Below are 22,815 nucleotides of genomic sequence, written 5' to 3' on the forward strand. Positions count from 1 at the left end.
GGGGGATGGTTCCATAAACATGTTGGGGTGAGACACCATTTGCTTTTTAGACAGTCTTCACAACTGTGTACTGGAAGGAGAAAACCTCCCCCCCCCTCCCCTTTCACTTCTTCCTTTTCATTTGAAGTATTGGTGTCTTCAGGAGAGACAGAACAGTGGTCCAAAATGGTCAAAAGTATACGATCCGCATCGACATTTCCTTTTCTTTTCTATGGCTCCATAATGGGGCGGATGATGTTGCTACGGCGGCGGCAGGGGCATAGAAGTGTTGGACGGTTCAGTTGCATTAGGGAGGATCATGGCTCGACACGGTGCACCAGGGCACAGCGCACTACCACAGTGTACTACACTACAGCGCCTTGAGGAGTCCCACGCACCGCTCACAAATAAATGTACTTGCTGATCCTCCAAATGGGGAAGACATCAAAGCAGTGCACTGTTTTTGTATTGTTTTTGTTTTTACCAATCGTTTTCCTCTCACCCTCTATGTAAGAGAGAGGAGGGGCGATGAAGAGGGTTGGGGTGTTTGTTGCAAGGGGGTTTATCAGAGAGCCAAAGCCAAAGCAAAGGTCACAACAGGATGGGAGTACAAAGGTCACCCACCCACACAGCCCACCCTTGCACACCCCCTCCATGCACCTCTTATTCATGGTGGCGTGTTGTGTTTCTCACACAACTAACAATGATTTGAATGAAAAAAAAACTTACCAAGTTATAGTCCTCAGCCTCGGCAGTCATCTTCATTTTAGTACGAGTCAATCAGGAAGTTTGCATATCAGGAGACCTGCTCGGTCTCTGTCCCCACTGCAACAAACATTTCAACAATTGGCTCACAAAGTCTCAACGGATAAAATTAACAGCTATTCTATATGGGCCTTAACACGTTGAGTCCCACGTGACCACATGTATGGTCACAATAACATGTAATTGCAGCCCCCCCCTGGGACTCAACGTGTTAATATAGGTAAAATTGACTCAAATGAAAAAAAAAACATGCAAGAAAACTAGGATGTTAATGCAAATTATCAATACTGTTGTCAATAAAAGAAACTGACTTACGGGCCAGTGACCCATGGATAAGTAACAACAAGTTCTGTATGAGTTAGTTTAGTAGAACGGCTAGCCACACACGCCCATTGGTAGCGATACGAAGCCGAAAACATACAAGTGCAGTTACAGAACATATGATATGCTGTAAGATTTATATAGTGTCAGCCTCCAGGGGCATATGCTGGGGAAACCGTATGACAAACATTTTGAGAAACGTAAAACTAACCAGTCTTTTTTGGGTGACATAATCCGGTGAGTGATATGATTGAAGGAAAATACGCCCCTGTTTACTTTTATGATGACTTCACCCATCAGAAGCAGACGACGACGACACTACAGGGCTGCCACCAAAAAGAAACAAAAAAAAACAGGGGTACCACTAGGTTCAAATCTTAGTGTCACAGGCACCATCCAACACTAGTATTTGCATTAGCAAAACCAAATCAGATGAAAATTTTTCTCAAATTTTCACTGAAAAGTTTAACAGATTCAGAGGAACTGTTGAAAATTCCCCAAAACGCTCGAACGTTTTTCAACTGTCTACTCTTCCGATCGATATACATCGAGCTCTCTCCCGCTCCCCGGATATTCTCATTCCTTAGTTTTGGTTCACTTCTTCAGGGTTTCCGGTCGCCCACTGTAAGCACGCAAAGGTTCGTAAAGAAATACATTTTTCTGGTTGAAATTTGATTATCGGTTTCCACTCTTGTTGAGATGCTACTACGGGCTTTGTTCACAATTTCTGATTAATTGTGTTCAAATCTCTGGCCGTTTTTCTCGGATGCTTTCGGATTATTTGCCTAGTGTTCGGAGGCCGGAGCGTGCCGTGGCCCGCAGGGCACGTCACTAACCAAACTTCCAGTGTGTTCAACCAGTACATTCACACCTCAGTTTTACACTTTTTCTCAATTTGTTTAGGATTTACCATGGCCCCCAGGAAAGGGAAGGTTCAGCAAGAGCAGGTGCAGGTCCACCTGGGCCCTCAAGTGCGCGAAGGTGAAATTGTGTTTGGTGTGGCACACATCTTTGCCAGCTTCAACGACACATTCGTCCATGTCACTGATCTGTCCGGAAGGTGAGTTCTGCCAAATATTGATTGTATCCGTCATTAGGTATTATTGCTCTCTGCTGGCTTTAATGTTGACTGTAGCCGTATATGTAAATATTCGGCCTAACCTTACTCGTACGTGATATCGCCGGTCGACTGTAAACACTGCTGGTTTGAGAGCAAGTGTTCATTGCTATCACAGTTGAATCGTAACATGTCTCTTTGCCCCTGGTAACTTCTCTGAATGGTGTCATAGAGGAAAGACCGTCATTACTAAAGTCCATGTATTGATTTCACTGTCATCTCATTCCTTTATGCATTTAGTCTATTCTCACCTGTGTGCCTGAAATTGTTGTGTGAACTCAGTTTGTGTTCACACTGTCGTATGCCTGAGTATATTTTTATTGTCATTTGGTTCTAGGGAAACCATTGCCCGAGTCACTGGTGGCATGAAAGTCAAGGCTGACCGTGATGAGGCTTCACCCTACGCTGCTATGTTGGCCGCTCAGGTGGGTCTTCTACCTTTGCTTTGTCAATTTCTTCATGAATGTTATTTTCTCTAACTGAAGTACCACCTTCGTGTTATGCTTGTGTACAGGATGTTGCTGAGAAGTGCAAGACCCTTGGCATCACTGCTCTCCACATCAAGTTGCGTGCCACTGGTGGCAACAAGACCAAGACCCCTGGTCCCGGTGCCCAGTCTGCTCTGCGAGCTCTTGCTCGCTCATCCATGAAAATTGGCCGTATTGAAGATGTTACTCCCATTCCCTCAGACGCCACCAGGAGGAAGGGAGGACGACGTGGTCGCAGATTGTAGGCGATATGTTTTGTGAATAAATTAAGTTTTCCCTACCTGGGAGGGCAATTTTCCTTGTCTACAATTTGCCTACATCTTCCTTATCTCTAAGTAACACGTTTTTCTTTGAAGTGGAACTTAAATCAGAAGTTCTTCATCATGAGAAATTTTACAAAAATGAGCTTGCTCAAAAAAGTGGCCACTTGAGGTCAATATGACACCTCTGGATGTTAGTTTGGCAGAATTGAAAGAGATTACTGCTCTAGATAGCAAATACGTGAATGAATTTTTCCAACGAGGTAATAGATGTTAAAATAATTATGCATTTAACAATCTCACAATATATTTCAAAAAAGACAATGAAAAAGTAAACTGCACATTTGTGTCCTAATACAGTCTCAAATAAAGCATATGAAACATTTAAATCTAATGAGCACTACAAAAGACAGAGCTAAGATAGAAATGATCTACAACGTTCATGAAATACTTTAAGAGACCTCTCTTTAACAATTTCTTCAACGCTTAGTTCAGACTGCAACATCCGCAACTGCAAAAAAAGATGTACAATAGTTGTTAAATCTTGACATTGAAAAGGAGGGCAGCAACACAAATGATCCGTACCGTTGTTTGCTCTCTCCTTAAATCTTTAATTACAGAGACATTGTTGGGATCCTTCTCCTTCTCTCCGGCCAAATTCTTAATACGGTTGGCAGAAAAAGAAATACATCCTTTTATGACTTTTTCACGTTGAGTATATGTTGCTGTAAGCTAAAAGATACAAATCACATGAGGCACTTGTACTTTAAAACAAGATGAACAGTAAACAATTGAATGATATGGACTGACATCCGCAAACAATTCTCTACAAGTTGCTGAAGGGTCCACCTCATCTCTTCTGAAATCTGTTGGAAGTTTTGCATTCAATGTGTTGATGATTTTGTCATCAATTTCTCGCATTGATTTTAAATTAGCCTGAAAACCAAGAAGGTGTAACGTTATTGCTTAACCACAACAATAAATTATGAAAATCAAATAACAGCATACATTTATGCAGAGATATGTGAACCTTCATAACCAAAACATTGGGTTTCCTACAGAAATCTCGGCTTAAAATACATGTAACTGTATGGCGATGAACCAAAAGCGTACCTGAAACAACTGGAAGTCAGCACATTCAACCCGCTGAGTGAGATCCATTTTAAAATATGATAAAAATGCCAAAGTTTCAGCAGCTCCAACCAACACAACTACCGGGGATGGACGGACCTAGACCCGGCTATTGGCAGTCGATACACCATTGCACTATTGCCAGAAAGCAGACAGTCAAATGAAAAATGACAAAAACGTACTATTTTACATGATGATGCGGACAAGCACAATTGCTTCCTTAATCATGCATGATCATGCATAATCGCTGCGAAAAATTAAATGTATACAGAAAGAAGGCCTAACAAACTTACCTTAGACTATCAGTTCGTTGGCAAGTACAGTCACGAAAAAGCCTATTTCACGAACCAAAAAGTTCTGAATATTTATATTCGTTACAAAAATGTTCAGTGGAACACTAAAATTCTGATTGAAATTGAGGACAGAGCAGGAAAATACAAACAATTTTCAGTAGGAGATAACTCTGAAAATGATTTCTTTGTGTGGCATGTAGGCGATTTAGGGAAGGCGCAATCCCATGATTCCAAGACGATCCGTCAGTCGATGGTTCGTCCGCTGATCAAATTCAAGGCTCAAAAATTCTGCAAGTTCAGTGTTTTATGTCGGATATTTTTGTTTGTTGTGTCTCACGAGCATAAAGGTAACGCGAATGATCTTACATTAGTACTTCTTTGCTTGAACTTCTCTCGAATTTGCTGTATACGCTTCAACTTCCTTACATAAGTTTGGGGGTTCTTCTGGTTACACACATATATATATAGATAGATCTACTCATTTGCCTGTAGATAAATACATGCTCACCTACTCTAGTCCCATAATATCGTAATTGACATTTTCAATCTCAATTCTTGGAATGTTTTACCGGTTTCGGCTGCACTGTTTTTGACTAGCTGCTATATCTGGCCTCGGTGCCGTAATTATCAAGAGTAATACATTTCTAACCTCATTCTTGTCAGCACTTTTGAAGTAAAATCGTACTTCTAGAGTCCTGTATTTTCTGTACCATTGTTTCCAAACTCAAAGAGTAATTTTGATTGGTTTATATCAGTCATTCATCATGAGCCATTGTTTTAATTTTTTTTATCATTGGCATTGAGTTGCTAGTTAAAAGTACACTTTTTGGGTTTTGCCTACTTTCAATTAATCAGATTTTGGATAGAATCTGTCTTGCTCGATTTTTCAATACACCCTTAACCAGTGGTTTCTTTCTAATACATTTTATGTTTTGATCTCCTTGTGGCAATTGAAACTCCTATAATAAAAATTTGTTTGGGAAGATGTCCGGGCCTTCACACAAGCATCGTTACAAGAACTCGGGTTTGGATTCACGAGAATTGCGCCGACGAAGGGAAGAAGAAGGAGTTCAACTTCGCAAACAAAAACGAGAAGAGCAGCTCTTCAAACGCAGGAATGTTAACTTACCAGAATTGCCTGACGATGAAAGACCCAAGCTGGTAGGTATTTAAGAATAGAATATTTTGTCCTCTTACAGTCAGATGCTTCCAATAAGTAATCCACACCTTTGTTTGTGCACAGGATGATACTGCTTGTCTCAACAAAATCTCAAAAGATATGGTTGAAGCTCTTTACAGTGACAATATAGATCTGCAACTTTCAGCCACCCAACGATTCCGCAAACTTTTATCTCGCGAACCAAATCCTCCAATTGATGAAGTTATTCAAACAGGCATTGTTCCACGTTTTGTCACATTTCTCCAGAGCGTTGAAAATACTACATTACAGGTTGTTTGATCGGAACTGAGTTTTACAAATCTAATTCCTTCAGCTTCTGAAAGTACATTTCCACTTACCGAATATGCCTCTACTTTACAGTTTGAAGCAGCTTGGGCACTGACAAACATTGCATCAGGAACTTCTGTTCAGACCCGAATGGTCATTGACGCAGGAGCCGTTCCAATATTTATCCATCTTTTAAGCTCCGCTAGTGAAGATGTCCAAGAACAAGCTGTTTGGGCTCTTGGTAATATTGCTGGAGATTCTCCAGAGTGCCGTGATTATGTCCTGAACTGTGGGGTTCTTGTCCCTCTTCTTCAGTAAGTTCTAGAACACTGTTTTCTTGGAAGTATTGTTCTTTTTCTGTTTAAGTTGCCTCTTTTCAAGTAGGACACTTGTTGTGTCTTCTATAATAAATTCATCTTCTTATTTTCAGACTTCTAAGCAAGTCTACTAAGACCACTATGCTGAGAAATGCAGTATGGGCATTGTCTAATCTGTGCCGGGGGAAGAACCCTCCTCCAGATTTCAAGAAAGTAGCACCATGTCTCCCTGTCCTATCTCATCTGCTGTTTAAAGAAGACCCTGATGTTCTAGCTGATGCTTGCTGGGCATTGTCGTATTTGTCTGATGGTCCAAATGATAAAATTCAGGCGGTCATTGAATCGGGTGTGTGTAGGAGACTAGTAGAACTTCTCATGTAAGTCATTTTAAATTGTCAATTTCTGCAAGATATTTACTTTCTTATTTCTGGACATAATTTAAGTGTATCTTTTTGAATAGGCACAATCAGGACAATGTCATTTCTGCTGCTCTTCGAGCTGTTGGCAACATAGTAACAGGGGATGATGTTCAAACTCAAGTAATTCTGAATTGTTCTGCTCTGCCTTGTCTCCTTAATCTCTTGGGATCGAATAAAGAAGCTGTAAGGAAAGAAGCCTGCTGGACCATATCCAACATAACTGCAGGCAATAGACAACAAATTCAGGTATTTTTTCATATCGTGAGCTGTGCCATTACCTTAACTTGGCCCCCAATCCTTCACTAACTTGCTGTTGCAAAATAATTACATATTTCTAGGCTGTTATTGATGCCAATATCTTCCCAGCAATTATTGACATCCTTGGAAAAGCAGATTTCAAAACCCGTAAGGAAGCGGCCTGGGTTGTGACAAATTCAACATCAGGTGGTAGCCCAGACCAAGTTCGGTATCTTGTAAACCAGGTAATACTCTCATTGTTTTTAGTGTTTTGTTTGTTTATGGTGTAGAAGTGACTCACCAAGTGCAAATTCCTGTCTAGGGCTGTATACCACCACTCTGTGAACTTTTGACTGTAATGGATGCTAAAGTGGTTCAAGTGGCATTAAATGGGCTAGAGAATTTGTTGAGAATAGGTGAGCAGGATGCCAAAGCTGCAGGAGCAGGAGCTGTTAACGCTATGGCTGTGCTGATCGAAGAATGCTATGGTAAGTTGTTGTGTGCAGCAGTCTTCCTTGTTACTTTTTATAATAATTTTTTGGGGTGAGCCTAAATAATTTTTTTGTACCATGAATTCTTCTTCCTGCAGGTTTGGACAAAATAGAATTCTTACAATCTCATGAAAACACTGAAATCTACAAGAAGGCCTTCCACATCATTGAGGAATTCTTTGGTTCTGAGGAAGAGGATGCACGAGTTGCACCATCAGTAGATGCAGAGGGAGGTCAATATCAGTTCACCGATCAGAGCGTTCCTATGGGTGGTTTCCAATTTTAATCTAATCTAACGCTCAAGGCTCTAATGCCTTACACAGTGTAAAACTAATTCAATTGTTGTACAGTAAGGTTGTTTTAAAACTGATCATATTCCACCGTAATGTTGGATAAATTTACAGCACAATATTCAACCATGAAAAGAAAATTTAAGTTATATGTTGTACTCCAGAATTTCAGGTTGTAAGAAACTATGCCATTTTGCCACCACCTTCAAAATATATTGATTGCTGTTTCTAATTCAATTTTGTTTTCTCTTTATCTATTTACTTTAGAATTTTAAATGTGTTTTCAAAAAAAAAAAATTTCACTTGCTACAAGGTTACACATAGTAATAAATGTCTAGTATTGTAATGGGTATAATTACAGGGTGTCTAGCCACTAAAAATATGATATTCTCTTAACAGGTACTGTATTATTGTGATAATTTCTGCCGTAGAAGTCTGTGGAACCATGTATGTTGACATGTTTTGCTCTCTTGTGTGTTCCTTATTTTTTGGTTCCACTAGGTTGCTATAAACTAAAATTGCCATGTTATGTTTTTCAAAATTGTCCAGTTTGGATGTTAATGGAAGTTATTTCCTAGACACCCTATTGAAGTTAGAATGGCTTGTCCTCCTTGTGTCTTCAGTTCTCAGATTCTATTTTGAAATGTGTGTAATGAATTGTATATTCTTCGGGTGGGAGGGGGAGGGGGGGGGGGCATTTTATGACTTGTGAAACTTTGACCGACAGTAATTGACACTGACATCACTGAATTCACTTTATCTTGTGCCAAGGAATTCTCTACTTTTCCAACGTGTGCTTTCCTATTAGACTTCTGTTATTTTTTATTTCTAATCCTCTTCAAATCTAATGTCATTACAGACAACATAAAGAATTATGTCTTCTGTACTGTACAATTAAGACAAAAAGAGTAATCTTTTTTGTTGTGATCATGAAATCTGCATGGAAATTTTTGTTTGTAAAGGTACAATCACATTTCATACTATAAGAGAGCTCATGTTTTGACTGTCCAATTGGGCAAAACCCTGTTTCTGCCTTGTGTCACCCAATCCTGATAGTAATTAAAACCAGCTTGTGTTCAAGTAAAAGTAATTGTTCAAATTCAATGTTGGTAATTCTTTCAATTTCTTTGATGTACTGGTAAACTTATGTTGGGTAGATATAAAATTTGGCAGAAAGCCTGTGGATGTCAAATTTACTGTCAAGATTTTTTAAGTATTGGTACTACAATAAATGGCTCTTAAACTTTGGAATGAATTGACTGTATTTTTGTTAAAATTTGCATTTATGATGTGTAAAATATTTATTCCGTAACATTTTTTTCTCATCCTTTCTTTACTGAAGTAGTCTATGGTAATGTTCTATATTCTTTTAAGTCTACATGCTGTAATTTCCCAACATATTCAACGCACCTTTCAGATTTTTTCTCACTTATTTTTTGTTTGTATGGTGTCATCAAACTGTGGCAATTACCATACAATGTATGGTACCTGACGAATTAGTAGTGAACAATGGAGAAGGCATCAGTTCACCTTATTTTTCATGTTAATGAAGGATAACAATTGACGAATTAAAGACTGCTGAATATTTTTAGTGCGTGTCATAAGGCAGTTTTGATGACTAAGTTTTACTAGAATATCTTACCTCAAGAACATTACTCTGCATGAAAATATGAAAGATTCCAAGTTAGGGCTTAACTTTCTATTTTGCAAGGAACACATGTTACTTCTAATGTAATTGAAAGTTTTTTGTTTTGTTTGTGTACTGTCATTGATTTTGGCTAATGACCACTGATGGTCTGACATATATTGTGCCTCAAAATAACCCGACAATGTTAGAGGAATTAGTATTGACAAACTTTGTGATGCTTTAATTGAGGCCGAACCTTTTCCTACTCTGTTTTACATGTTTTATGAGAGACTTATATACATTAACATTTTAAGCAGCAACTGAGCAAGATCACCTATGTACTTCACAACCTCTTCAGAAACTGTGTTATCCTTTTCCTGTGTCTATGGATATACATAAATAATTGGAAAAATGAGGAAATATCCTGGGCCTCATTTTGCTGTAGTTATTATGAAATCTGTGATATGCCTTTCAAGCAGCTTGATATAGGTTTGGTAAATAAAATTGTTCCTCAGGTGCTTTACCTTGACGAGGCTAACATTATGTATTATATGTTACAAAAAAAAAAAATTGTTACCTTTTAGCTGAGAGGGTACATGTGTAAATATTTGAGTTCAATTCCCAGCAAAAGTAGTTTGGCATATTCAGGTGCCATGGAGTTCTCTGTATTTTTTATTTACCTTGTTATCTTGTCTTCTTGTGCTGCTTATTCATACTGTACTGGCAAACTAGACTGTGACTAACGAACATGACATAACTGTCCCAGTTTTTTCTGTCTGTCCCTCTTACGCTACTGTACTGGGTGTCATCATCTGGTAATAATTATTATTTAATAGAGCTTTCTCTTTTTACCAGGATCATTTTTGGTCTGCATACTTCTGTAGAATTGATTCTGGAGACACCTCTTGTTTATTTCCTGTATGAATGGCTAACATTCTAACCATATCGTGTACCATAACCATGTAATTTTCTAGAAATATCTTGATTGTCTTGAGAAAGAAATGCTTAGTAATGTACATGTAAACCAAAAATATTAAAATGTTGACCTTGTGACAAAGTGTTTTATAACTAGCACATAGATTATAAATAACAATCCTAGTCACAGCTTCACATCAGACAACATTGTTATTATTTCATGTTGTCTTATCAAATTGAGCCATGTAACCTTGCTTTTAGTGCTGTAGTGAGACTAGCTGCAATCAATCTAGAATTTGGACAAACGTGATGTATTTTGTTGCCCTAAATCTATTCTGAATCCAGTTCTTATCACTCTTGTCTTTGGTAAACAGGTGCTCCCATGCAGGAAATGAAATAATTTCCTGCTTGGAATGAAAAGGCCGGCAGCATGAGACTAGTCTAAAACTGTAGGAATTGCTATTTTTCCTGTCCTACTTAAATGCATATTGATATAAATACCATGTCTCAAATTCTGTATTTTCTGTAGTGAGGAATCTTGTATCAGTTTTGTTTTCAGTTTCAATGTTGTAGTTAATTTTTGAAGAAACATGAATCATAATATTATTTGATCTTTATTATATGTCTACTTCCATGATACCAAAAATACCTCACTGTCAACAACCCACAGAAGAAAAGTCATACCATCATTCATCAGGGAACAGATCAACTTTAGCCTGGATTCATTACTATTCCATCTTAATTTATTGACACAATAATACTGACAAAGTATTCTCGCCAAAACCTGCATTCAAATTAATTTATTTTCTGTAACATGTCATTTTGAGAACTGCAAAAGATTAGGTGACAGGGAACGATTAACAGGGAAGTTTTTCTTCTGGTTCAACAAACTCAACAAGACTAGTGAGCCTTGCAATGAGTGCATCCAAATAATCGCTTTCAATATCTGACCAAATATTTCGTAAAGTGTTTTCAGCTGATGTTACAGCTTTAACTGTTCCAGACCTTCCGACGGTCAAAGTTAAGAAATATGCTGCCTTTGCAAAGTTAGATTCATTCTCATCACAGAAATAATGTAAGCCATGTGCTGCTGCAGCTGGCAACTTCTCTAAATGTTTTATGACAACAATTGGACCCTTCTTCTGAACCTTTTCTCTGGTTTTATTAATGGATTGGAAATCTTTCTCAACTAGATGAAGTGGCTGCCGGTTTGCGAAAAGTGTGGCGGCACTACTTGCTACCTGAAATGGTTAAAGAGCTCTTAGATTTGAACATATTTTTTAAAAAATCTATCAACAGTTTGAATAATTACCTGTTCGATTAAACAGTTGGTACTATTTTCAGACAGTTCATCTCCTCGGTTCAGCAAAAGTAGGACTCTGGGACAGGAACTATCGGAGTTTGTAACATTTATAACATGAATTACATGAGACCAGAGCTTGTTCGATTGAGAAGGGAATATTTTTTTTAAATCTTTTATAGTCTTAATCAAATTTTCCCGCTGGTTTTCCTCTGAATTTTTCTGACTCACATGATACCAAGTAAATGGTATTAATACAATAAATAATACAATGCAGCAATATAAATATACGTTACGGTTCGTTGAAAAATTAGTGCTGGGAACTTCTTTATCTTCTGGTTCTTCATCTGAATCACTGGATGTTCCAACTGAAGAGTTCAAGCTGGATGTATCCTCAGTCTTACTGTGCCTATTGAATCTTCGATGGAGCTGAAAGATACACAAATAACATATTTATTTTTTTAGTAAATAGAGTTCATACTAAATTAGGAAGTTAGGTCCCATCGTCATTGGATAGACATGCTATAGTGTGTCTGTCCAACATTATTGGGATACAGGCTGCTCCCTGTTCTCTCTTTTTGCTAGAACAACCAAATTACTAGTGAGCGAGTATATACCCACTTCACAGGCTGCTTGCTACCTGTTAACAGCTGGGAGGTTTACACCAATACAAAATTTAGCCTTGTTTCTCAAACTTCCAATCCTGAAGGCGATTTTCATGGAAAGGACGCGAAAGAAATGTCATATCGACAAAATTTATCACAAAGGGAATACCTTTTTTCAGAAAGGCAAATTCGAGGATAGGTAGGTAACAAGCAGAACTACTCTAAACAAGTACCTTATTATCAGAATCAGAATTAACAGCACTGCGTGTCTTCATGTTCAAGTTCTAGAGAAGAACAAGGAACGCCGGTAAAAGCTTATTGCGTGCCCTTCAATCAGCTGCTTACAACCCGATCCCGATAGTAATTAAAACCGTTAAAAGACGAAAATAAATAAATAATACAGTCGTCCCACGATTACTTTACCGTTCGGCTTTTCGCCGACGAGGCTTCTGATTGGCTTAGAAGGCGTTCGGGCCCATCACGTGACCTTTTCCGAACGGTAAAGTAATAGTGGGCCGACTATAAACTGCGACTTGCGACCGGTCGGTTGACAGCCTAGGAGGTAGGCAAGCCGCCAAGCGCTGCTCAATTTGCCAACATTCACTCCCGAAAACTCTATTCTCAAAGAAAGATTAAACCTCTACTTACCTTATATGTGAACCAAAAAACCAGATTTAAGTAGTTTTTAAACGACATTTTTCAAAATAAAAGCCAAGAAAGCTAATAAGAGCAAAACTATTTTGTACCTTTTTTGTGTCGAAGGTTACTTGATCTGGACGCTTGTTCTTGTAGCAGAAGAAAACTTTGTTTTATTTTCCAATCTGTTGATGATATTTATCTCTTTATTCATCGATTCTCACGGTGTTCAACAGTTTTGCTGGAGGATTATGCGTGCCGTGCATTTTGTTGCGAAATACTGTGCATAATATACTGTTACGTTAGGGTCCAATGACGAAATTCAACTCAAAATCTGCCGTACGTGATAGTTTTGACGAAGAAGAGGCTAGTGATGATGTCGACGATGAAGTTTTTATCCGTGATGGCAAGAATGGGTACAAAATGGATGAAGAGAGTGGCCTCAAAAAGCCCCTTATGCCGTTGAGGAGGCGTCAAAAACCTGCTTATTTTGCTCCCGGTGCCACTCAAGACACCAAGAGTAGATGCAAAATTTTCTTCGCTCCCTGTTGCTATGGCTTTGCAGCTCTTTCAATACTTTTGGGTTAGTTTTGTAAACTAAGAACGTTTGAGATAATTCATTGATTCAGATGAAGACATCACTTTATTATTATCTGTCTGTTTTAGGTCTTCTAGCCCTTTCTGTGATCATCATAAACTATTTCCCTTTGCCATTAAGTAAACTTCTTGTGTGGTTTGGAAAGAATAGTCATCTGCCCAACCAAAAATTAATTCCTTGCACTGAGCTAGTCACTTCCGACGTTTGGGTACAGACATTTCCTAAGTTGACATCAGAAACTGCAGTTCGTCTCAGTGACGTTAATCATGATGGGGTACTAGATGTAATCCTGGGATATGGTACAGGTTGGTAAAGTTGGATTTAAATTTATTATTTTTTGTCAAGTTTTGCTTTTTATTTTAATTTAGAATTTATTTTTGTTTCTGCCTACAGCTTTTGTACTTTCAAGTAGTGATATGGTTTCTTGATTTATTGTGCCAGGTAGAGTGAGCTGTGAGTTTTTATTTTTCCATATGTTTCCGTTTATGTAGTTGGCGTGCAATTTTTTATCATTAACGTTTTTTGTTCTGTGTGTTATTTTTTCTTTTTCTTCTATGTTGAGCTTTGAAGATATCATTGTTCTTATGTCTTCTTTCTAATATACATATATTTTGGCCTTGATTTAGGAACGGATGGAAGAAATGTTCCTGACTTTGTTTGCACACTGTATTTTGGACGTGATCCCCCTTGTCTTGGTGGGATTGTTGCACTTAATGGTAAAACTGGTGAGATATTGTGGCAACACTGGACTCGACGTCCAGTTTTCTCCGTGGACTGTAGTGCTGATTTAACCAAAGATGGAGTAGATGATTGTTTGGTTGGTGGCAAAGGTGGTGTAAGTACTTTTTTCAAAATACTGTGTGTTTTCTATATTGATTGGTGATTTGATGAACAATCAAAAATTGTTTTCTCTCAGTTGCTTCATGTTGTCAATGGTCATGATGGGAGTTTACTATGGCATCTTGAAGATCAATTAGAGCGCCAGCAGACTGAAGTTGTTCTCGATGTGTATTCAGCTCAGTACATCCCTGATGTAGATGATGATGGTTTTATTGATGTAATATCATCTCATACAGTTTCTGACTTATCAGGTATGATTCGTTGAGCAAGGTAATATCTCTGGCATTGCATTTGTACACTCTGAGTTTCTATTTTCTTACTTTCAGGAAACAGTGTTAAAGGGCATTTAATTGTTATAAGTGGCAAAGTGGGACGGATGCTGCGTATGATTGAGATGCCCGGAAGCTCTGAAAGCTATTATGCACCTCAACTGCTTGTTCGTCCTGATGGTGAAAAGGTTATCTTAATTGGGACGGGTGGTACAGCTAGCCACTCATGGGGGGGTCTTCACGCAGTATCCTTGGGGCAGCTGGCTGGGACCGATAAGGTTCCGGTAAGGTTGACTCTATTACTTGTTAATACTGTGCATTTTTTTTTAACATGTATTTAACCTCATTTTTCTCTCACATTTTTACAGTTTAAAACTTTGCTGACAAGTGACTCTCGAGGTGTCATGTCACCTCCTGTACTAATAGATATTAATCATGACGGGACTGAGGATATTGTGGTTTCCCTTTTCAATTCTACTGTTGTAGCTGTGGATGGAAAGACATTTGAAACACTTTGGAATTATACTTTCCCCAACTCCCAGACTTTCAGGTAGCCCTCAATTTTTCCTAATGCCGCTCGGTAAAAATGGATTGAAAACTTAACACTATATACACTCATACATCATCCACCTGTCTATTTATTTCTATTATAGCCCTCCTACCCCTGGGTATTTCAATGATGATGATACTCCAGATTTCCTAGTGAAGTATCAAAATGGGCCTGATTATCCAGTGTACTTTTATTCTGAGGTACATATACATTTCACTTTTTGATGAACATTTTCTGTATTTTTAGAATTGCTGTGTGATGTTTTTAATGTTTTACATCTTTGTAGATGAATATATTGGATGGAAAAACTGGATTGCCTTTGATAGAAAATTCGGTTGTTGATTCGGTTGGGTCACAGATGGGTGGATTGTCCTTGAGCATTGAGGGCTTTGGAAATGACTGGTTCCTTTATTGGATGGCCAACTGTGTTGGACATGAAGGATCTCAAAATCCCTTCTCTTTTGCAAAAGGTACCTGTATTTGTACAGTTTCAGCTATCCCTCTGTCTATTTATGATTTACATAGTTTCTCAAACATTGTAATTACACGAACCTGTATGTTAAAAGATGTTAATTTGTTATCTTTTTAATCTTCTAGGAAGTGATATAGTTGCTCAAAGTCAAGCTGATGTGTGTAGACTTCGTTTTAACAGTACCATGAAAACAGCTCTTCTTGCAACCAGTCAACACATTGATACCCCAGGGTTCCCCATATATTCTTCTGGTGAGCACTAAGGAATAAGGGAGAGTTGACAATGCACAATATAAGTTCCTGTTAAAATATTCTACAATATCGTATTTACGTGAGTATAAGACCCCCTCCCCCCCCCAAAAAAAAAAAAAATTGTCTCTAAAGTGCGGGGGGTTCTAATGTGAGGGAGCTAAGACAAATGGGGTACCCAAGCATGAGCTCATGCTCATGAGCTCCTGAAAAGTTGAGGGAAGGGGGGTTTATTTCCAGGGGAGTCTTAAACTCAGGTGAATACTGAAGTAAAGAATACAGTACATATTTTCATTTACTGATTTTTTGTGATTGTAGAAATGCTTTTTTATTATTACCACCACAGAGCACATCTTAAATTATTATAATTTTGTATCCATCTTAACAGACAAAAGAGAATCAATTGAATACAATAACTCAAAGAGAATTTTTGATGAAGCTGGAAGGTATCTTGCTTCTCATCCGGATTTTAAAAGTAGATTTGGGGCTCAGGATGACTTAATGAAAATCACTGATTTTGATGGAATGCCGTCTGATAAATTGACAGGTAAGATATTTTAATTTTTTTATCTTAAACAACACAGATTACGAGCTAAATTTGATTATTTACAGTCAATAGGCAACCATTACCCTTTAAGAGCATTGCTTTCAAGCAAAGCCCGTCAGTATTGAATAGAAACAGGAATGGAAAAGATAGTGGAACAGGAAGTTTGGGAGACCCTGACTATTCACTCATGAAAGTCAACCAGATGAGGAAGCAACCGAAGGACTATAGCTCAGACTCTGATACACAAGACTGGCGCCTGGAAGAGTCTGCAAAAAGTATGTACTGGATTTACAGAAATCGAAACTTTTTTTACAAATGGCTTTCTAAATTAAATTTTTATTTTTTCATTTGATCAAATACATAGATTATGGGTCTTTGTATGAGCCTCAATCTTCGGACAATCTAGACCAAGATTACGAGAGCCCGGTTATACCCAATGGTGATCCAGCCTCTCCACGTCTTGGGGGACTATTCAATAGTTACTTGTCAGGAGGGGTACAGCGATCTCCTAACTATGACAGTATGTTTCACGAACAGCGACGTTCTGGTAACTTCTTTTTCTTTCTAACTTGTCAAATGTTTAAAAGTTACTAGCCTTAGCTCTTCCTACCCTCTTTCCCCCTGTTTTGTAATCTCATTGAATGCTACAGGTTCTAGAAGGTCGAGACAAATTCTAATGAAGCCTACACAGGAAAATCAACATAAAGCAAATTTTAGATTCAAGAGGGAAATGTCTGACAAACTGATCAACAAAATTACTCTTGATGGCGTATACAATTCATCAAATTTTAAAGGATTTTATCCTTTAACATCTACTGGTATAGCATGCCTAGCACTGTTGAAGTTAAGTTAAGATTTGTTTTTTCCCTAATTCAACTTTTTCCCACCCTTTTGTTATCTAAAGGTACATTAGCACCTCCACTGTCAGGGGTTGGCATAGACTTGGTATTCATATCCTATTGGATACCACCTAGTGATGGTGTGCAGATTCTTACCAAAAAAGATATTGACTGCATGAAGCAAGGTGTCTCACGTGCAGCTAGTGATGAAACTGGTAAGTTTAACCAAAAGGTTCCAAAACAAATATCTTATCTGTCAAGTCTGAGATCTCAATTGTATTTTGTTGCGCTAGACAAGTATGCCAACATGGATCAAGAGTCTGTGGAACTAGCAATAACTGCAGAATGCCTCTATCAACGATTTTCAACAGATTCGTCTATTTCACGGGATGGTCGATTAGAACCTCATCCTGGGTTTCTGGCTAAAGTTTCTGGTGCACCTTCATCCACTTACAAAACTATGAACATGCGACTTGGGCAGCTAACTATTTACCGATTGAATGTACAATGTAAATGTCAAAAAACTGTTTCCAAGCATGAGTCCTGTGCAAACATTTTACCGTTTAATCAACAAAGGTGGCCTTCTTACATGGGTCATGATGGCAGAGGGTACTTCCATCAAAATTGATCATTACTTTCAGTATTTTGGTCTAGCATCATGTACTTTGTGGAACTGTCACAAAATGAATCCAAATTCATTATCCAACATCTGGATACATATAGTTGAGGATTTGCATGTACTGTGTGCAGACAGATTCCAAATACCCATGCTAACAACCATGTCTTTTCTTGGTTTTTATGCAATTAAATGTGCATATCTGCATGTCAGTGCCTTATCATAAATACCTAAAACAGAAGTGTTTGGTCACACTTCATACCTAAAAAAATTGACTTTTTGACAGTTTATTTTGAAATGTTAAGCGTAGTCAATTAGATTTTTTTTTTTCACTATTGATAGCCTGACATTTTTCCAGAGGTCCCCTTGAGTTTGGTATGAAAATAATGAAAAGTTGCTCTAACAATGTCTCACCCAGAGTCACCCTTTCATGTCACTTCGCTCTCAAAACATACTATATTTTGCATTTACCAACCCAAATATAGTTTTCTGGCACAAATTCCATGAAGAAATTCAATACTAAGCTTGCACAGCACGAGAAGTGTCCAGAAACTACAAAGTCATACTCTTCAAAAATATGTTGCGGCTACATGTTAGTTGTGTTAATTTTTTTCATTAAACTTGCTCTAATAAATATACTCATGGAGAGAAATTTAAAGTTCTAATTGACGTAATAAGAGTGATGTGATGTGACTTGAGGTGACTTGAGACATTGTGAAAGACTTCAGAGCTACATCCAGACAAGAGGGGAGCTTGGGTTGCTGTGGGGTCTCTGAGTCTGCACAGAGAACTAGAACGCAGCCTCTGCGCAGGCTCAGAGACCCAAGCGACCCTCTTGTCTGGACAGAGCTTAGAACTCATGCTCTATACTGTACTGTCTGTATCTCTTTCTACTAACAAGTTACTTTAAAGGGTGTTTGTTGCTGTGAAAATTTTTGCTAAGTTGCTGTGTTGGATAGTCACAAATAGTATGCTAGTATTCATTGGAGGATACCTTATGGCATTTCTATTTTTGCACTATCATATCTTACTATATTGTATAATTCTTCAGAAAAGGTGTATCTTATAATAAGTTACCTATCTTCAGTATAATATCCATCAAATATTTTCAACCACATGAAACACACTGTGTTTGGTAAGTTTTACCCTCTTATGCAATCTGAAAATAGTGCAGTTTTTTTTTTTTTTATATACTTCCTTGGGTTTTAAATAAATCCAAAATCCTTATACATAAGCATGTTTTATTTTTAAAAATGGTTTTTCAATTCAGCTTAGCTCATCTGTTAGCATTGTAACTTGGTGTGTCAAACCTTAAAGATAAGTATTTGTCATAGATGTAAATGTTCTAACTTGTGAAGGCCTACCTTAATTTTATTCTAAATTATTATAAGGTCCCTCTGAAAAGAAAGAAAATAGTCTGATAGCAATAGAGCCATTTCAAAATCATTTTCACTCCCAATAGTGAATTTGAAACTTTCTCCAGTTCCTTTACAACATTTAATTAATCTTGAAAAATATCTTTAAAAAGAAAAAAAAATGTGTGTTATTTGGTGGACAGTAGTGACATTTCTTAGCTCCTCAAACTGAAGCAACTTTGATACACGAGATTGTGCTTCCTTACCTAATGAGCTTTGAGATGAATTCAGGGATTTAGTAATAAGTACCTAGACATATATCGTATTTGATTGATAAATACATATTTTTCATTAATGCAAGAGGGATAGGTTCATTAAAAAAGAGGGGTAGTTGGCTGGTGGATTCCATTTTACATTTTATTGTCTTTTGTCCTGATTAAAATACACTATAATTAATAAAACAGAGTTTTAGTTTACCTTCATTTACATATATTAGCCTAAAACACCTATAGAAAACCAATTTTCAATTTGCTGCTTTTGAACATCAGATAATACTCCTTCCCTATGGTTTACAGGTTAAAAGATAAAATTATCACAGTCATATTTTGCATTTATCTGAAACATGAAATATAATGTACCACTAGCAAGTTGTTTTTAATGTAAAACGGTTTGTAGAAACAGACTACGCCCCATCCTCAGGCACCAGAAGATTAATATTGGCCCCCGTGGTTACTGAGCCTATGAAAGTTTCCTCCATTCCACGAACAGACAGTACCTCCTGGGTTACACCTACTTTCCTCTCTTTAATCATAGCAGTCCTTTCCCAGCGAGAGCTACTGCAATTAGAGCACGAGACCAAAGGAATCAAGTCAAGTGAAACAGTACGGTTACCGCAATCTGCACATTTGAAGAATCTCTTGGTAGCATCCATTACTTTGAGAGGATGCCTCTCAGTCTTGCACCTCTCTGAAGCGGAGAATGAAGTGTATTTGCAAGTTAAACATCTCACTGCTTTGCAAGCTACCTTGAACGTGTTTAACATCTTTTCTTCCATTTGCTCTTTTTTTTCCAGTTTTCCAAAATACTTTTCTTGAGCCTCATCTTCTGCTGCTTCAATAAGATCAGTGTGACGTGATTTAGTTTCCATTAGCTCTTTAAATCTTGCTTTTGTTAGTTCCTTTTCTTTCTCCTTGTCTTGCTCTGGCGAAGATCTCTTGAATTTCTTTAAAATATCTGTGGGAGTAACAGTTTCATCACGAGGGCGTTTAACAGATTTGGTCTCTTTGGGAGTTTTTTTTCTTGATTCAAATTCACGATTGTTTGGGTCCAGTTTGGAAATTCCTCCCCGCTTTTTAATAAGATTTATAGCATTAAGTTTTGCTGAGGCAGAAATTTTTTTGCTAAATGGAGCATCAAGATCAATAGTAGCAGATGAGGATAGGCCTTTGCCTAACACAGGCAGTGAAGATGAACTTCGCCCTAGTCCTAGCATAGATGGAGTAGCATTTATATTAACTTTGGCAGCTTCTTCTTGCAAAACAGCTTTCTGGGCTGCCTGTTTCAACATTCGACTTTCAAAATCTATTCCATTAGAGGCCAACTTTTGAAGCTGAATGGAACTAAGGGCTGGGGATGTTTCTACTTTATCAGGTTTTTTGTTGATTTTTGTCTTTGATTTGTTAGTAACCATTGGACTGGTTCCTGCCTGGACAATCTTCCCTTCAACTTTGCTTTGCTTTGAGGAAGGGGTTGTATCAGTTTCCTTTGATGTAGTAGAGGGCACTTCAACTGGAACTGATCTTCCTAAACCAAGAGAGGATGCTGTCATTCCAGAATTTGATTTCTTTTTATTCAGGGCTAAAGTTGCCATGACTCCTCTTGAGACAGACACACTTTCATTCATAACCGCTGCATCCTTCATGACAGATGATGACGGGAGCTTTAGAGTATCTTCAGGAGCACAACCATCCTGTCGTCTCTGTAACTCTGATCTTTCTTCAGACAACTTTTTTTTAGCTATTAGTGCTAGGGCTGCTTGCTTTGCTTCATCTGGCTGAACCTCTCCTGGTTTGAACTGAGCAGTAACAACTGACTTAGTTGAAGGAGCAGGTAATTTATTGTTATCTTCTAGAATAAGCTTACGTAAACGGTCCATATCTTTCTGAGTTTGACGGTGCCCTATATCAACTGAGGTTGCTAGGCCACTCCTACCAGAGGCCTTGCCTTTAAGTGATGGTGAGATGGTAGCCAAACCAGAAAGTGCCATCAGACGACTTTGATCTTTTTCAGTCAGTTTCTTGCTTTTCCTGGCCGGAACAGCAGAAAAGCTTTGGCCACCATAAAAGACTTCATTCTTGCCTAGGACCTTGTTTCTTAAATTTGCTAAACCTGGTCCATTGAATGAAGACTGGATATCAGACCTTCTGGAACACTTCTGATATTCTTGCTTTACATGATACACACAATATTCGCACAAGGCCAAATTGACAACTGATGTACAGTTCTCGCCATTTTTCTTTTTGGACTTACAAAATCCAAAATCCTTGGATGTTCCCAAAACCATGACTCTATCAGAATTATCTACAGATAAGCATGCTTCATCTCCATGACTTCTGCTGTTATCCATCACACCTGGGTTCAAGATTCCTAAGACTGTGCCTAAAGAATCTTTGCCATGATTTTTGAATGCACTTGAAAACAAAAATAGGGATACTGTTTTAGGATTACCAGGTCCCCTGAGGTCACTCAGTTTTATAATGCTGTAAGTATTGCCTTTAGCTGAAGTTTTGGGAGGAGCTTTATATACTATAGCACCAAAGATCACCCAATCATCAGTTATCTTTCCTTCAGAGGTGAATTGCTTTGCTTGGTTCATTGAAATAACTTTCCTTCCCACAAGGCGTTCTTTGATCACAGTGGAAGAGACCACGGGGTTTATGATTCGCATTCCAATGGATGAATCTGTATACACATCCATTGGTCCTGTCTTATTTTTGGCAGGAAGGCATAATGATGACTTGCTAGAGGCTCCTGAAGAGGCAGGTGATTTCCAGGATGGCCCACGAGTGTTGAAATCTTTAAAATCTGATAGACGGGGGCCACTTCTCTTCTCCTCCTCAGCTGTTTTGAGCATTCGTTTAACATTGCTCCCAAACCCATCCGTAGCACCCCCATATTTTCGAGCATCTTCATCGTCTGAGGAATCAGTGTCCCCGTTATGGATAGCGCTCTTCTTACTCTTACTTTCAGTGTTGTTATTGAAGTGGCTAGTTTTGTCGGCCAACTTAGACCTCGATGATGACTTGATGGGAATCCTATCAAGATCTTCTAAGACTGAGCCAAAATTTTCAACTTTAGTAGGTTCTTTGACATGGGCTGGAGCGCTGTCGTTATCGTCATTCTCTGCTAGCGCCAGCAACTCTGACAACAGGTTAATGTCAACGTCGGCATCCTCATTGTCTGACATTGCAAAGCTGGAACCCTAAGGAGATTTCAAGTTTATCACCATAAAACAACAAAAATTTCAAAAAAGGCGTAAATGTCTAAGGAAAGGGGCCAAGTTTGTACCTGAATTCCGGTGCTTTGACCTCTTTACTCAGTAAATAAGTCTGAAAACGTCAACTCCTGAAGCTGAAGGGTGTCTGCTTCTGCTGTCATCATGTCTCATGTCATGTCTTTGCCGTCCCGCTGATTCCCGCCAATGAGCCGAATAATTCGAAAACGAAGTTGAGATAGGGCGGTGCCCTAGATGGAGTGAAGGAGGAGTGCACTGTGCACTGTGAAGCTGTGAGCTTTGTTCATTATGAAACCTTTTTCAACGATCGGCTGCAATGAACACTGTAC

General features: G+C 38.3%; 7 protein-coding genes across 8 annotated transcripts in view; 3 read left to right on the forward strand and 4 right to left on the reverse strand.

The window, feature by feature from the left end:
• LOC113211966 (uncharacterized) overlaps nt 1–1,412 on the reverse strand; it is a 17,622-nt gene extending 16,210 nt beyond the window's left edge. Inside the window, exons 1-2 of the mRNA XM_026430525.2 lie at nt 1,277–1,412; nt 709–804 (exon numbers count right to left, since the gene is read on the reverse strand). Of these exons, the coding sequence (XP_026286310.1) occupies nt 709–744 (36 nt within the window). The 5' untranslated portion in view covers nt 745–804; nt 1,277–1,412. The remainder of the gene's footprint in view (nt 1–708; nt 805–1,276) is intronic.
• A 147-nt stretch (nt 1,413–1,559) lies between these two features.
• LOC113211970 (40S ribosomal protein S14a) lies at nt 1,560–2,963 on the forward strand. The gene is made up of 4 exons (XM_026430531.2): nt 1,560–1,703; nt 1,969–2,125; nt 2,520–2,607; nt 2,697–2,963. The coding sequence occupies exons 2-4, from the start codon at nt 1,977–1,979 to the stop codon at nt 2,913–2,915; spliced, it is 456 nt and encodes a 151-aa protein (XP_026286316.1). The 5' UTR covers nt 1,560–1,703; nt 1,969–1,976; the 3' UTR covers nt 2,916–2,963.
• A 256-nt stretch (nt 2,964–3,219) lies between these two features.
• LOC113211971 (protein MIX23) lies at nt 3,220–4,219 on the reverse strand. Its single transcript, XM_026430532.2, has 4 exons — nt 4,044–4,219; nt 3,741–3,866; nt 3,516–3,662; nt 3,220–3,441 (listed from the first exon to the last, which is right to left on the reverse strand). Exons 1-4 carry the CDS (start codon nt 4,089–4,091, stop codon nt 3,346–3,348), a joined length of 417 nt encoding a protein of 138 aa, XP_026286317.1. The 5' UTR covers nt 4,092–4,219; the 3' UTR covers nt 3,220–3,345.
• A 315-nt stretch (nt 4,220–4,534) lies between these two features.
• On the forward strand, nt 4,535–10,714 carry LOC113211967 (importin subunit alpha-7). The gene is made up of 9 exons (XM_026430527.2): nt 4,535–4,701; nt 5,339–5,515; nt 5,598–5,804; nt 5,895–6,115; nt 6,232–6,495; nt 6,579–6,783; nt 6,876–7,019; nt 7,097–7,262; nt 7,364–10,714. Exons 2-9 carry the CDS (start codon nt 5,339–5,341, stop codon nt 7,549–7,551), a joined length of 1,572 nt encoding a protein of 523 aa, XP_026286312.1. The 5' UTR covers nt 4,535–4,701; the 3' UTR covers nt 7,552–10,714.
• Nucleotides 10,715–10,818: 104 nt separating this feature from the next.
• On the reverse strand, nt 10,819–12,527 carry LOC113211968 (uncharacterized). The gene is made up of 3 exons (XM_026430528.2): nt 12,236–12,527; nt 11,410–11,826; nt 10,819–11,338 (listed from the first exon to the last, which is right to left on the reverse strand). The coding sequence occupies exons 1-3, from the start codon at nt 12,275–12,277 to the stop codon at nt 10,955–10,957; spliced, it is 843 nt and encodes a 280-aa protein (XP_026286313.1). The 5' UTR covers nt 12,278–12,527; the 3' UTR covers nt 10,819–10,954.
• A 249-nt stretch (nt 12,528–12,776) lies between these two features.
• Nucleotides 12,777–19,448, forward strand: LOC113211963 (uncharacterized). 2 transcript variants are annotated; one of them, XM_026430519.2, is made up of 15 exons: nt 12,777–13,221; nt 13,305–13,541; nt 13,863–14,071; nt 14,153–14,327; nt 14,403–14,629; nt 14,714–14,895; nt 14,999–15,095; nt 15,182–15,365; nt 15,493–15,618; nt 16,004–16,162; nt 16,228–16,437; nt 16,527–16,682; nt 16,813–16,980; nt 17,067–17,216; nt 17,295–19,448. In XM_026430519.2, exons 1-15 carry the CDS (start codon nt 12,951–12,953, stop codon nt 17,627–17,629), a joined length of 2,886 nt encoding a protein of 961 aa, XP_026286304.1. In that variant the 5' UTR covers nt 12,777–12,950; the 3' UTR covers nt 17,630–19,448. The 2 variants fall into 2 exon arrangements, with proteins under 2 accessions (XP_026286304.1, XP_026286303.1); XM_026430518.2 differs by having other exon boundaries at nt 12,778–13,221; nt 16,527–16,709.
• Nucleotides 19,369–22,690, reverse strand: LOC113211964 (protein MCM10 homolog). The gene is made up of 2 exons (XM_026430520.2): nt 22,540–22,690; nt 19,369–22,453 (listed from the first exon to the last, which is right to left on the reverse strand). The coding sequence occupies exon 2, from the start codon at nt 22,436–22,438 to the stop codon at nt 19,655–19,657; it is 2,784 nt and encodes a 927-aa protein (XP_026286305.1). The 5' UTR covers nt 22,439–22,453; nt 22,540–22,690; the 3' UTR covers nt 19,369–19,654.
• Nucleotides 22,691–22,815: the final 125 nt, after the last annotated feature.

The sequence above is a fragment of the Frankliniella occidentalis genome, unplaced genomic scaffold (genome assembly GCF_000697945.3).
Source record: "Frankliniella occidentalis isolate FOCC.00 unplaced genomic scaffold, Focc_3.1 Scaffold98, whole genome shotgun sequence".
In the NCBI taxonomy this organism is placed as follows: domain Eukaryota; kingdom Metazoa; phylum Arthropoda; class Insecta; order Thysanoptera; family Thripidae; genus Frankliniella; species Frankliniella occidentalis.

Bases quoted from the DNA above. Each gene is read 5' to 3' on its own strand.
- LOC113211970 (XM_026430531.2), top strand. From the start codon at position 1,977: ATGGCCCCCAGGAAAGGGAAGGTTCAGCAAGAGCAGGTGCAGGTCCAC. The intron at 2,126-2,519 runs GTGAGTTCTGCC...ATTTGGTTCTAG, and splicing joins GTCACTGATCTGTCCGGAAG to GGAAACCATTGCCCGAGTCA. The intron at 2,608-2,696 runs GTGGGTCTTCTA...GCTTGTGTACAG, and splicing joins CTGCTATGTTGGCCGCTCAG to GATGTTGCTGAGAAGTGCAA.
- LOC113211971 (XM_026430532.2), bottom strand. From the start codon at position 4,091: ATGGATCTCACTCAGCGGGTTGAATGTGCTGACTTCCAGTTGTTTCAG. The intron at 3,663-3,740 runs GTCAGTCCATAT...TGTATCTTTTAG, and splicing joins GTAGAGAATTGTTTGCGGAT to CTTACAGCAACATATACTCA. The intron at 3,442-3,515 runs GTACGGATCATT...CTTTTTTTGCAG, and splicing joins TAAGGAGAGAGCAAACAACG to TTGCGGATGTTGCAGTCTGA.
- LOC113211967 (XM_026430527.2), top strand. From the start codon at position 5,339: ATGTCCGGGCCTTCACACAAGCATCGTTACAAGAACTCGGGTTTGGAT. The intron at 6,784-6,875 runs GTATTTTTTCAT...ACATATTTCTAG, and splicing joins GCAATAGACAACAAATTCAG to GCTGTTATTGATGCCAATAT. The intron at 7,020-7,096 runs GTAATACTCTCA...ATTCCTGTCTAG, and splicing joins TTCGGTATCTTGTAAACCAG to GGCTGTATACCACCACTCTG.
- LOC113211968 (XM_026430528.2), bottom strand. From the start codon at position 12,277: ATGAAGACACGCAGTGCTGTTAATTCTGATTCTGATAATAAG. The intron at 11,827-12,235 runs GTACTTGTTTAG...TGTATCTTTCAG, and splicing joins ATTCTGATTCTGATAATAAG to CTCCATCGAAGATTCAATAG. The intron at 11,339-11,409 runs GTAATTATTCAA...TAACCATTTCAG, and splicing joins CCAACTGTTTAATCGAACAG to GTAGCAAGTAGTGCCGCCAC.
- LOC113211963 (XM_026430518.2), top strand. From the start codon at position 12,951: ATGACGAAATTCAACTCAAAATCTGCCGTACGTGATAGTTTTGACGAA. The intron at 14,630-14,713 runs GTAAGGTTGACT...ACATTTTTACAG, and splicing joins CTGGGACCGATAAGGTTCCG to TTTAAAACTTTGCTGACAAG. The intron at 17,217-17,294 runs GTAAGTTTAACC...TTGTTGCGCTAG, and splicing joins TGCAGCTAGTGATGAAACTG to ACAAGTATGCCAACATGGAT.
- LOC113211964 (XM_026430520.2), bottom strand. From the start codon at position 22,438: ATGTCAGACAATGAGGATGCCGACGTTGACATTAACCTGTTGTCAGAG.